At 45.5% G+C, this 13,999-nt stretch overlaps 1 protein-coding gene across 1 annotated transcript; it reads left to right on the top strand.

The window, feature by feature from the left end:
- The first annotated feature begins 254 nt into the window (after positions 1-254).
- On the top strand, positions 255-5,695 carry LOC130889437 (glutathione S-transferase Mu 1). The gene is made up of 8 exons (XM_057793165.1): positions 255-422; positions 700-775; positions 1,135-1,199; positions 1,483-1,564; positions 1,660-1,760; positions 2,908-3,003; positions 3,086-3,196; positions 5,250-5,695. Exons 1-8 carry the CDS (start codon positions 387-389, stop codon positions 5,337-5,339), a joined length of 657 nt encoding a protein of 218 aa, XP_057649148.1. The 5' UTR covers positions 255-386; the 3' UTR covers positions 5,340-5,695.
- Positions 5,696-13,999: the final 8,304 nt, after the last annotated feature.

Here is a 13,999-nt window from a genome sequence, read left to right as displayed (position 1 = left end):
GTTGTCTGGCCAGTCTCCAGGGAAAGTGCCAGTTTCCGGAGCATCCAGCAGGTGACGATGGCGGTAGTTGCTAAGAGGGTTTGGAGCAGTAGAACAGATTTTGCTTTTAGGATTCACAGGACAGAATCTTGGGGCAGAGGCTGCTGAGGATCTTAATCCCTCCTCTCTAGGAGAGGGAGTGGCCCTCTTGCCTTCTGGGTCAGGATCTGTAGCTCTGGTTACACAAGGGGAGAAGGGGAGTGCCGAACTGGGATTGGTGCAGAGTGGGGCGGGACCCGCTGCTTTGTCTTCCTCCGTCTCCCGGGGAGTCTGCATAAAGTTACAGCTTGTCCAAAGACCCAAGTCTACCTTACTGAAGACAGTTTGAGAAGGCTACCGCCAACACTATGCCTATGCTCCTGGGATACTGGAATGTCCGCGGTGTAAGAGAGGGGATTGGGATGTGAAGCAGGAAGTTTATAACAGCAAGGTCTTTCTAGCAGAGCGGTACTCCTCAGCACTCTCCTCCTCCCCCTAGAATCTTCTGCCTGTAGCTCTTGGCACTCAGGCTGTGTGTGTGGCAGGGGTGGTGGTGCAGGCGCGCCTAGGTATGCACGTTGCATGGTGTCTGTATTTGTGCAGTGTATGGTCTCAATTGGAGAAGATGAAGTCATACAGCAAGGTCCCCACTATTTCTCACCTCTGTCTCTGGTCTCTTAGCTGACACACCCCATCCGCCTGCTCCTGGAATACACAGACTCAAGTTATGAGGAGAAGAGATACACCATGGGGGACGGTAATGACACCTTCCTGGTCAGCCACCTGCTTCCTCAGACCTGCAGCCCTCCTACTGTTGAAGCTAGAGACTGCCGCTTCCAGAAACCTCTTTGGGGGTGCAGTTTGGTTTTTCAATATAAAACCCCGAGAATGGAACTCCTGGTCCATCTGTATTCATAATTAGGCTGGGTGCAGTATTGGGGTCCTATTGTGTTCAGGCTCCTTTTATTACCCGTTGTTTATATCCCTCTCCTCCATCGTGGGCAGTGACTCTGTGGGAGGTTGTGGATTCCCCTGCCTCAGGGGTTCTTGCTTCTGGTCTAATACCAGGAGTAGGGTGGGCACTGGGCTTCTTTTCACATCCTCTTGTCACAACAGCTCCCGACTTTGACCGAAGCCAGTGGCTGAATGAGAAGTTCAAGCTGGGCCTGGACTTTCCCAATGTAGGTGCAGGGAAGGGGAGGTTTGGGGAAGGCATTGCGTCCTCACCTCATCTTCTTGACTGGCTGAGGGGGTTTGGGGTCAGAGCTTCTGCTCTCCTGCTCCCATTCCTGGTGGCTGCACAGGGTGACGGGCTGTGTCCAAGCTCTTCCATTCAGTGTGTACTGTGCTCGGAGGGCTTCCCATGCCAGACACACTGAGTGCCAGGTCCCATGTCTGTCCTCACCCAGAGAAGGAATTCAGGGTCCCCATATCCCATCTGACTGTCCCTGCTTGTCTTTTCAGCTGCCCTACTTAATTGACGGGTCCCACAAGATCACCCAGAGCAATGCCATCCTGCGCTACATTGCCCGCAAGCACAACCTGTGTGAGTGGGGCTGGCTGCAGGGTGGGCATGGGGGACAATCTCCTTGTCTTGTCTGGTGCAGGATGCTGATGGTGAATGTCCTATGTGTGCTGCAGGTGGGGAGACAGAGCAGGAGAGGATTCGTGCCGACATTGTGGAGAACCAGGTCATGGACACCCGCATGCAGCTCATCATGCTCTGTTACAACCCTGACTTTGTGAGTTGCCCGTGGTGTAGCAGTGGGCAGGGTTTGCAGCAGGACTGAAAGGCTTGCATTAAATCTGCAGCCTCCTCCTTCAATGAATGAACTGTTACTTATTCTCCACGCTCTCCTATCTTACCAGCGAGATAGCACATCGATATTGCGAAACTATTATCACTAGAGTAACCATGCGAGATACGGTTGAGATTCTGCGCGTGAACAGTGGATCTAAGTCCTTTATGTAGTTGTAAATCTCCGCCATGTCTGTGCTTCTGCCGATTCCATGTTCATCTTACCCAGTGTTCATAAAGCTTTCAGGATAAAGTTGAAGGATATGAGGATGGCCTGGTGGTTAAAAGTACTTGCTGTGACGGCTTTAGTATAGACCCTTAGCACCACATAAAAGCCTGTGTGAGGCAGCATGCTCTTATAATCATAGCGTTCTGGGGGAGAAACAGGAGGATTTCTGGGGGCTTGCTGGCCAATGAATCCAGCCAGTCTGTGAGCTCTAGATTCAATGAGCGACCCTGTCTCAAAAAAAAAGGTGGACAGTGATTGAGAAAGAATCTTGACATCAATATTGGACACCCCCCCACACACACACCAACAGGCAGCAGTATACTCCCCAAATGATGCAAGTAGGTCATATATACACGCTGGTCTTACACATCTCCCCATAGGTATCAGTAGAAACCAGGACATCTTCATAATGCCCGCTCAGGGTCTGCCAGAGGACTGCTTAACCTTCCTTTCAGTATTAGTCACTGCTCAACACTGATGCAAGCTCCTCACTCGTGTGATCTGTTCTCATGCCTCCCCAACCCCCAACCTAATATAACTGTCTTCTTTTTATGTTCTTTGTGTCTGTGATTCCACTGGATCCCTGAGCCAGGACATGCAGGATACTCAGGAGGTCCTGGGTGTCACTCACAGCACCTGGTGTGGACTTCAGATTTCAGGGACAGTGAAATTCCTGTCTGACTTTCCATCACCTCTGACGTGAATTCTGCCACCAATAAAATAGTGATGTGTTAACTGGAAGCCCAGGCACAGACCTGGCCCATTGTTGGGAAGGTGGCTCTTCTTTTGCATGGTTCTGGGAGCCTAACCTCCCTGCTGGGAGTCGGAGCCTAAGGGTGGTAACAGCCATTTTCTGTCTTAGGAGAAGCAGAAGCCAGAGTTCTTGAAGACCATCCCTGAGAAGATGAAGCTCTACTCAGAGTTCCTGGGCAAGCGGCCATGGTTTGCGGGGGACAAGGTAAAGAGAGGGAGGTGGGGGGAAGGAGCTGCCATTTTCCCCAGGCTTCAGATCCTATCTCACCGACCCTCAATTCCTGCAGATCACCTATGTGGATTTCCTCGCTTACGATATTCTTGACCAGTACCGTTTATTTGAGCCCAAATGTCTGGATGCCTTCCCCAACCTGAAGGACTACATGGCCCGCTTTGAGGTGATGCCTTGATCCTGCTTCCTTTGAGCGGTCTTCTTCCTCTCTTCCACGATGCCTTTCTATTTCGGAGGCAAAAGGACAATAACTAGGGCTTTTTGAGCTTCTTTACAGACCCATATGGGGCAACATTTATCACGTCAAAATCCCCAAATGCTGCTGTGATTCTGAGTCCCATCGGACAGATGAGGGATCTCTGTAGAGGGTATTTACTTGTTTATGGTCTCAGTTCCAGCAGCAGCTGCACTGGGCTCCATATCTGTCTCTGGGTCAGCATTCGGTCACCGTCCCTGCTCTGTGTCAAAAGAAAAAGCTTCAGCCCCACTCACCCGCACCTATGCAGCCTCAGTTTCCTGTTTAGGATCCTTGGCGGGGCAGAGCATGTCAATAGTATGTGGGCCTTGGCATTAGGAGAGTGAGACAGGCAGGGCCGAGGTGACATGAGAGGCCAGACCTCATCTGCAGACCATTGAGAGCCCAGGGTCTCAGTTGGTGCCTCACTGAGTGGACATGTGTGTGCCTACCCTGTTGGGGACACTTATCGTGAGTGTGAGCTACTCTGCGCCATTCTGGTTTCCTCCCTTCCAATCTCCTCTTTCACATCCCAGGTCCTGTCTGAAATGGGGTCAAATTCTATCTCTCCACTATTATTCTCTGGCAGCCTCCTTTATATGAGTTTCATGTTTTGCCCCAGGGGGCGTGCAAAATACCTCCATCTGGGAACCCAGTAGGCAGAGAGCTGTAGGAAGCCAGGCTGTGAGATGCTCTTGATACTCCCCAGGGCTCCTGAGCCCAGCCTGGACAGCACCTACATCAGACTTGGGTCATTCAGACATCTGGGAATTGGAGACATTGATCCAATGATTTTGTTAAACCTGCAATCTGTTGATCTTGCCCATTCCTTATCAAGTGATGTACTTTCTCAGTTAACTCTTTCTCTTTCCCCTGAGCTGGGGGATGAACCCAGGGCCTTGCTAGGCAAACGCCCTACTACTGAGCTAAATCTCCAGTCTCTCTCAGCTAGCTCTCATAAGCTTTGGTTGTGGCCCAAGCTGGGTACCCTCTGGAACTGTGCAATAACTAGCATGGCTCTAGGGTGGGTATATGGAGAAACACAGGCCCCTTAGCCCCGCTTGTGTCTAGTTGGTCGTGGGTCTCTTTACACCCCCTGGAACTGTCTGTGTATTCTTCAACTTGGAGTGTGGTTTATAGCACATTATACAGTCACATGGGGTGGGCCCTGTATTAGCAGGGGGGATGAGGACATCCAGGGTGCAGTAACATTGTACTGAGCCCCAAATAGTTAATTCTGCTCTCAGGACGCTGATTAGAATCTTGTTCAGCTTTATCTGTGGGCTGTCATCTTGATGTTCCTTTTCTTGCATGATTTGCTGAGTCACTGTGTTCTTGGCTGTCTTCCTAAACACATACAGTCAAGTTTTTCAGTTCCTTTATCCTGTAGATCCCTCCCCCGTGTGTAAATACAGGTTAAAAAGAGTGACCGCAGAAATAGGATCATGTTCATGCAGAGATTGGGACAGGGTCTCCTCTGGAGGGCAGCTGAGTAGAGAGATGAGAGGGAGAAAGGAGGGATAGAAAGAGGAGGGAGGGAAGGAGGGGAAAGGAGGAGGACAGAACAATAGACAGACAGAGACAAAGTGAGGGAGAAAGCAAGCAGGAGAGCAAGAGAGAGCACACAGGAGAGAGTGTGCATGTGAAGCAGCTTGAATCCATCCCTGTTTCACTTGCTGTGTGAGCCAAGGAAGCTGCTCACCCTCCCTGGACCTCAGGTTCCTCCCTGATAACTGATCTTGCAGGATTGATGGGTGGGTTTCTGAACCTATACTGTAATTTTTAGTGGCTATAAAACCACTTACACAGGATCCAGTCTCCCCTTCAATAGGGGCTATGAAAGAGCCCTTTTGCCGGGGCTGGGAGCTAAGCAGTCCGCACGGCGTTGCAGCCTGAGGCCAGGACAAACGCTGCTCCTGGCTTGGGGCTGCTCATCTCAGTGGGCTGCAGACTGAGTTCCTGCTGTATCCTTCCCATTCTGCAGGGCCTGAAGAAGATCTCTGCCTACATGAAGACCGGTCGCTTCCTTCCAACACCTATATTCTCAAAAATGGCGTACTGGTGTAACAAGTAGACCTCTGCTATGCTGGCTGTTATATGGGGGACCTGTCTATGCTAGGGGTCCTCCAGGCCCTGGGGACAGCTGGCCTTCTGTGCTGCTGCCTCCCTGACCTTCCCACACCCTTCTCTGGCTTTGTCTCCTCAGTTCTTAACCTAGTCAAGCCCATGCAGTCTTCATCTCCCCGCTTCCTTTAGTCAACGCCCCTTCTTCATTTGTGCCCCAACCGACCACATAGTCCTCTTCTGTAATCTGATGTCTGCCCTGCACTCTGTTCCCGAGAACTACCCTACAGGTCAATACTGTTTCAAGTTCCCCAGTGGCGGAGCTCCCCCAGGCCTGTCTCATCTCCAATAAAGCCTGAAACACACTCGCTCTGTGTTGTGTCTTTTTCTTTTTTCTTTGTGGACTTGCCAAGCGTCACAGCTGCTTCCAAGAGCCTGAGCTCTGAGCCTGTAGTGCCCGCCTCTAAAGAGTCTATGAAACTGGAGGGAATTTGAAATATCTTGCTTCTAATCTAAGACCCTCACAGTGGGCACAAAGCTCTCTAGACAGCTGTTCTCGACCTGTGTGTTGTTGCCACATTCACGCCTGTCTCGCCTGTGTGACAAAATGCCTCTCAGGTGGTGGCCGTCTCAAAATGCTCGTGCTTCCCGGAGCTTGGCCCCCGGCGGTTCCCTGGCAGTCTGCTCGAGTTGAGGTGCCTGATCAGCCTCAACGATCTCGTTCACTTTGTTCCTGGCGATGGTTTCTTGCATTGACTCTGCTTCTGTTCTATTTTTCTCTTGACAAAAACTTAATCTGTTCAAGGAACCAGGAAACATTTCCAACGGCTCCTTGAATACGGAGGAACTGATGCGTCAGTTCCCTCCCTTGATTCAGGCCATTAATGTTATGATTAAGACTCTGGCTCGCTCTCTGGGGGAATTTACAGATACCCTAGAACAGAAAGAGCCCATGATAGGAGATTTGGTAGAAGATGGGTAAATTATGAAGGAAAATGTATGGAATGGCATGAGTTACCATTTATGGAGAGGCTAGCCAGAATGAGAAACCCCTGGTGCATTTTAGATAGGAAAGAAAGACAGGCTATTCTTGATAACATGAAGCCAGCCATTCAATATTGGAACAAACCCTGGGACTGAAGAATGGTGTTTGGGTTACCTTGGTTACCTTGAGGACAGATATGATTTAGGGCCATGAGAAAGCACAGTTAGTTAGTGGTATGAGACGAATTTCAAAGAAAAGCTCTGCCCACCTGGCCCTGACCACAAGACTTGCTGAGAATAATCAATTGTCTGTAATCATTTTTCTATGGAAACTTTTATGTCTGCTAACTTCCTTCTGTAATCACTTAAAAGTGGATGCTTGAATTTTAGTAAAGTTGCAGCAGATTCAGATCTCATTAGAGTTGTGTCTGTCTGTCATTCACCGAATCCTGGGTTCTCCTAAGCCTTCACCCCTGTTCTCCCTCGGTCTTCGATCTCCAAGAGAGTCAGTCCGCGGCATGTTGTGACTCCTTTGGTACTCGAGCGACCCTTTCACTGAATATTAGATATCTACATTATGATTCATAAGAGTAGCAAAATTATAGTTATGAGGTAGCAATGAAATACTTTTATGGTTGGTGGTCACCACAACATGAGGAACTGTATTAAAGGGTCACAGCGTTAGGGAGGTTGAGAACCACTGTGTTAGATGACAATGTGTGTTTGCCTACAATCTCGTCTACTGCAGCACACTGGGACTTTTAACTGTGAACACAGCTATGGGTCTCAGTGAGTAATGATGAGGCTTGTGGGAGTGCCCAGGAGGGACCCAGAATGTTCTCTCTACCTCACAATTGACAGTGTCAATATTAGGTGTCTGTTATATTGTCTTTACTGGGTTTCTGATGTCCTCTTGAAGCCGGCTTGAAGCTCTGCTGACATGGGGACGCTTATTCTTTGTTAATCCTTTTTTATCTATCTGGGGAAACCGAATTGAATATACCATAACTCTCATAATTATTATTTATACTTCCTCTAATGTCGATGACTCTCCCTGTCAATGGAGCTGTTCAACATTGGATACTTCATTCACTTCACGGAGAACTGATTAAGAGCTAAATCTGCTTTAATCAGATTCTAGTTTGGGGGCTGCAGAGATGGCTCAGAGGTTCAGAACTCAGGCTCCTCTTCTGGAGGACCCTGGTTTGGTTCCTAGTAGCCACATGGTAGCTAACCATGGTCTGTGTCTCAAGTTTGGGGATCTGTCTTTCTGTGTATTGCATGCATATGGTGCATATATACACATGCAGGCAAACTGTCTGTACACATAATAAATAAAAAATTTAAAAACATCCATAATACAAAATAAAATAAAAAATAAGCCATATGATAAGTGAATTCCTTCTGTCATTTCCAGGTGACCATCATCTCCTGACCTGGTCCTCTGCTTTCCCAGTGCCTCCTGTCCAGTCAGGTCTGGACTGAATACATCATGGGCTTTCTGACTTTTTCCTTTTGTAATAGGAAGATCATGGGGTGACAGGCACAGGAACATCTTCCCATGACAAATAGCACGTGCATACCCACATAACCCCTTAAACATGATTAATAAAAACTCAGAGAGAGAAACTGGGGTTCAACCTGAAGGCCAGAAAAGCAAAACAGCCAGTCACCGATCTTCAGGTAAGCTTCATTTATTAAAATGCAAATGAAATGCCACTACAAGTCCCCCAAATAATTAATCTCTCTAGAATATAGCGTCTATATGATACCCTTACCACTGCACATAGCAAAAACTGATCATGTCCATCAGTGAGTAAGTCTTGGAGGTGTGCAGGAAAGAAAGGACGTTAGCTTCCTCTGTTCTTATGGATCTCTCAATGTGTTCTGGGCCTCAAAGGAGAAAATGACCTGTCTGCTTGTACATTCTATCCAGCTGATCATCAGGAGGAGCTCGGAAGCTTGAGAGAGTGTATAAGCATTTGTAAGGAACTGTTGCTATGGCTACCTCTGTCACTGCTGCCTTGGCTCCATAAAAATCACCAGGCACTCATGCAGTCTCCTCTGGCCTTCCCCAGGCAGGGTCCTAGTGAAGTCACTGGCAGTGACCTGTGGGGAGTGGCTGAACATTTTTTTCCTCACAGCGCATTTCTATAAGAAGCTCAGTGGATCCTTCATGGCCCTCCCCTGCAGTTCTGGAAGAATTACTGTGTGGGGGTGGATCTAGCTGCTTGTTCCTGAGTGCTGCCTCACTCAGAGACCCACTTATTCACGTACTCGAGAGTCTCATAAAAATACTAAACTAAAAAGCTGTAATATGTTCGTCGAGGGCCTAGTGAGGACCCGTTTAGAACCTGCACTTGCTTCAGTCTCTGTGAATTCGTATGAGCCTTGGACTGTTTATTCAGAGAGCCTTGTTCTTTTGGTGCCCTCCCTCCTTTCTGGCTCTTACACTCTTTCTGCCCCCTCTTCTGTGTGGTTCCCTTAGCTCTGATGGAGACACCCCATATAGAGCTGCGTGTTCCAAGGCTTCTCCGTGTCTCTGCTGCAGGAGGAAGCCTTTCCAATGATGTGCTGCAGCAGACAGGAAGATGCCATGTAGCCGCCAGAGGGGAAAGATGCAAGTTGCCAGTTGGAATCTTGCCCATAGGCCACAAACCTCATGGTATAATATAAAATAATGGAAATGGGTTAATTCTAGATGTAAGACCTAACTAGCAATATTGTCTTTTTCTCCTTCCTATATAGATCCATGTATGTCTCCCTTAGTGTCCTCTTTGTTGACTAGGTTCTCTGGGGTTGTGGACTGTAGGCTGATTGATCATGTGATTTTTATTTTAAATTTATTTTTTATTATTTATTACATTCATTGACTTATATATTTTGAACTCTCTCTGCAGCTCCAGGAAAAAGCCAACTCAATTGTGGTGAATGATCTTTTTGCTACATGCCTATATTCAGTTTGTTAGCATTTTACTAAGAGCTTTGCATGTGTTTATCAGGAATATTGGCCAATAGTTTTCTTTGTTGTTGTTGTATTTTTCTCTGGTTTGATATTAAAGTACTACAGACTTTGTAGAAGGAGTTTAGAAGTGTTCCTTCTGATTCTATGTCATTTGTATAATTTAAGGAGTATTGGTTATAATTCTCCTTTGGAGGTCTGAAAGAATTTTTATATGAGTCCATCAGGGCCTGGGCTTTTTTTTTTTTTTTTTTTTTTTGTCAGAAACCTGTTTGTCACTGTTTCTATCTCCTTATTGAATGAAAATGAGGTCATGACTGCTCCTAGGTATAGTTGAGATGAAGGGTTTCATTGTAGATTTAAAGGAATAGTACAGCTAGGGGTGTCTGTGAAAGTCCAGACCGAACTGGGCCATGATAGGGGTGTGTGTGTGTGTGTGTGTGTGTGTGTGTGTGAGAGAGAGAGAGAGAGAGAGAGAGAGAGAGAGAGCAAAAGAAAGGAGGAAGGGGGGGTCAGAAGTGGGTGGGTTGGGTAAAAGATTAAGAAGAGAGAGAGAGAAGGAGAGAGGGCACGATGGAGCCATGAACCAAGATGCCAAGAGAAAAACCAGGAGCCAAGAGAGGTAGACCAAGAAAATTCTCAGCCAAAATGGCTGAGTCATATGGAAGCAGAAGTTGGGGGAAGGGAAGCCCAGTCTCTGGGCTGGAGAGTTTTAGGGGAAGGATGGTGTGAGAAGTTCTGGGAGGAGTCACAGGTGCTGAGTGAGACTTGCTCCTTTGAGCCCCAACACTTAACTGTTGTAAGTCTATTAAGTTGTTGATCTCTTCTTGGTTTAACTTTGGTGTTTGGGGGGAATTTAGAAATTTGTACATTTTTTTAGGCTTTCTAACTTAATGGAGTGTAGGTTTGTAACAATATATTCCTATACTGTTCTGAAATTCTTTGGTGTCTGTTGTAATGTCTCCTGATATATCTCTGATTTTTTTTTTTTTTTTTACATCCCTCTTTATTTGGGTGTACTGGGCTAAGAATTATCAGTTTTGTTTTTTTGTTTTCAGAGAACCAGCTCTTAGATTGGTTAATTCTTTGTTTTTATTTGATTAATTTCTGTTCTGATTTTATTATTTATTTCCATCTACTGGATTTAAGAATGGTTTGTTTTGTTTTTTCCAAATCCCTGAGTTTCACCATCAAGTAATTTATTTGTGCTCTTTCTGATTTTTTAATGTAGGACCTAGAGGTATAAACTTCCCTCTTGAAACTGCTTTTAACGTGTGCCAGATCTTGTATTCCTTTAATTTTTGTAGGAAATTCTTTTTTCTTATTTATAGTTTCTAAGGATCTTGTGAACTTTTAAATAATTGAATAAAAAATTTAAAAGAATCATTTTAATTTTCTAAGTGTGTGTGTGTGTGTGTGTGTGTGTGTGTGTGTGTGTAGGTAAGGGTGTATGCAGAAGCCAGAAGCGGGTATTAGGACCTTTGGAGTGGGATTTACAGGTGATGAGCTGCCTGATTTGGGTGCTGGGATGTGAACTCTGACCCCCTGTAAGAGTAGGAAGTCCTCTCAAGACGGAGTCTTTTCCAGCCACCCCTTAAGAATGACTTATCAATTTATTTTTTAACATACACAAAAACATAAAAGTCATTTTGGGGGCATACCGTGTGACTTCTTTTTATATATGCGTCACTTTTTTATGGTGGAAACACTGAATGTCCTTTCTTTCTGTTATTTGGGAAGATGGACCACATCGTCAGGGTGCAGTCACCTGCGGTGCAGCGTCATATAGGAGCCTCCTCCTAACTGCAACTCAGGACCCACAAGCTCCCTTTCTCCAGTCTCTTCTCTCTGGCACTTCTTAGCTTTGAACACTCACCATTTCCACTGAGCTCCCACCGCCTCCTCGCCCCTCCTCTTTGAGACAGGATCTCGCTATGTAGCCCAGGCTGCCCTCAAAGTCCTAATGATTTTCCTGACCCAGTGCTGGGACTATAGGCAGTGTCATTACATTTGGCTAGGAGTTTGTGTTCTTTCTGTATTTGTGTAGTAATCCTCTGTTAGAGGAACAGCTGGCAGAGATTTTCTCCCATTCCTCAGGAGCGCTCCCTTTGCTGTGTAGAAGCTTTTTCCTTTAATGCATTCTTGCTTGTCAAATTTCGTACTTACTTTCTGAACTATTGAACCCTAATACAGAAAAAAAAAATCATCTATGTATGCCTACATCTTAGAGCTCATTCCATGTGTTTTCTTCTAGAAATTTCTAAATTTCAAGTCTTTTTTTTTTTTTTTTGGACAGGATTTTTCTGTAGCTTTGGACCCTGTCCTGGAACTAGCTCTTATAAACCAGGTTGGCCTCAAATTCAGAGATCTTCCTGCCTCTGCCTCCTGAGTGCTGGGATTAAAGGCGTGTGCCACCACTGACCAGCTAAATTTCAAGTCTTAATTAAGGCCTTTAATTCATTTTCAGTTTATTTCTTTTTTCAGTATGAGATACAGAAATTTCATTTCTCTAGTTTCTACATGTGGATATCTGGTTTTATTCTTTCCTTTTTTAAAAAATATAGTTCACAATGTTCTAGTTTCCTTCTGAGGGTTTCTGGAGGCATTATCTCCATTTTGCCTGAGGTAGAAGTGTGTGTGGGGATACACATTTTGGGAAGGAAACTGCAATGGAAGGCCACAGAAAATAAGGGTCAGTTAGTAACAACAGGCGGAACAAGGCCTGAGGCAGCAACTTCTGCAGGACCAGGACCAAGCCAGAAACCTCCATGGGAGCAGGCCTAACCCAGCAAACTCCACGGAGCAGGCCTGAGCCAGGGACATTCACAGGAGCAGGCCCAACCTCCATGGCAGCAGGACCAAGCTAGCAACCTCTACCACATACTAAGAAACAAAGTAAACCTCAGTAGCAACACAGACAAAAAAATTTGAAATAACCCCCTGTATCTTATTGGATCACGATGACTTAAAATTAGAATTCAACAGCAACCCTAATTTCAGAAAGCCCACAAACACATGGAAATTAAACAGTGCTCCCCTGAATCACCAGTGGGTCAAAGAAGAAATAAATAAACAAATTAAAGACTTTCTAAACTTCAATGAAAATGACCACATGACATACCCAAATTTGTGGAGCACAATAAAGGCACTGTTAAGAGGAAAGTTCATAACACTTAATGCCTATATAAACAAGCTGGGGAAAAAATCCCACACTGATGAGTTAACAGAACACCTGAAAACTCTAGAACAAAAAGAAGCAAACTCACCCAGGAAGACTAGACAGCCGGAAATAATCAAATTGAAAGCTGAAATCAACAAAAGAGAAACAAAGAAACAATACAAAGAATCAACTAGACAAAGAGTTGATTCTTCAAGAAAATCAACAAACTAGATAAACATTTATCTAAACTAAACCAAAAGGCAGAGAGAATATCTAAATTAACAAAATAAGAAATAAAGGGGCACATAACAACATACATGGAGGAAATCCAGCGAATCATTAGGTCATTCTTTGAAAACCTGTACCCCACAAAATTGGAAAATTTAAAGCAAATGGACATTTTCCTGGATAAATACCATGTACTAAAATTAAATCTAGGTCAGATAAGTAAATTAAACAGACCTATAAACTAAAGAAAACAGCTAAAGAAACAGTCATCAAAAGTCTACCAACCATTAAAAAACCCAGGACCAGATGGTTTTAGCACAGAATTCTATAAGATTTTCAAAGGAGAACTGATACCAATACTACTCAAATGGTACTCAAAGTTCCAGGAGGAACTTTGGCAAACTTTTTTTTTTTTTTTTTTAACGACGATACCCAAACCACACAAAGCCATTAATAAAACAGAGAATTGCAGACCAATCTCCCTCATGGACACTGATGCAAAAAATACTCAATAAAATACTTGAAACCGAATCCAAGAACACATCAGAAAAATCATCCACATGACCAAGTTGACTTCATCCCAGAGATTGCAGGGATGGTTCAACATATGAAAATCTGTCCATGTAATCCACCATATAAGCAAACTGGGAAAAAAACCCCACATGATCATCCCATGAGTTGCTGAAAAGCCTTTGACAAAATCCAACACCTCTTCATGATAAAGGTCTTGGAGAGAGCAGGGATACAAGGGATATACCTCTGAAAAATTTGTTTTGCGTGATAAAAGCAATTCTTTACTGGGGAACATGTATCTCGGTGTGGTTTTGCTTTGCATCTTCTGGGTGCTCAGTGATCCTGAGTGTTTCTCATGCATCTACAGGTCGCATACATAAGTGACTGGGAGTTGCCCAGCTCAGCAGAGTCCTGCAGGCCATCTGGGAGCACAGACAATGCCTGGGGCTGGAGGCATCCTGTTATGTTTGAGCTCAGCCACCAGGATTCAGAGAGAGCCAAAGCAGAGAGGGGCTGATGGTGAAGCATAAGCAATGCCAGGAAGATAAAGAGCAGTGTTGCCCTTTGACCGTCAAGAATGTCTTCAGCTGCACATCTGTGTCTCCTTGGACACAGCACACCAGAGTGAGAGCGGGGAGCTGCAGACCCAGGTGCTAGCCTAGGCCTGCCTTTTGCTTAGAATTGTTTCCTGAGTCAGTCTGAGATGAGGCCAGATTTATTTTGCCCTGCCCCAGGATCCCTGACTACTTCCTCCAGCACTCCCTGCCCTGGAATGTCTGTAACTTGAGACTCTGTAAGCCAATAGTCCAATAGGAAAGCAGAA

This window comes from Chionomys nivalis, chromosome 18 (assembly GCF_950005125.1).
Source record: "Chionomys nivalis chromosome 18, mChiNiv1.1, whole genome shotgun sequence".
NCBI classification, from domain to species: Eukaryota; Metazoa; Chordata; class Mammalia; order Rodentia; family Cricetidae; genus Chionomys; species Chionomys nivalis.
The sequence above is the reverse complement of the archived record's forward strand: the minus strand, read 5'-3'. Positions and strand labels throughout refer to the sequence as shown.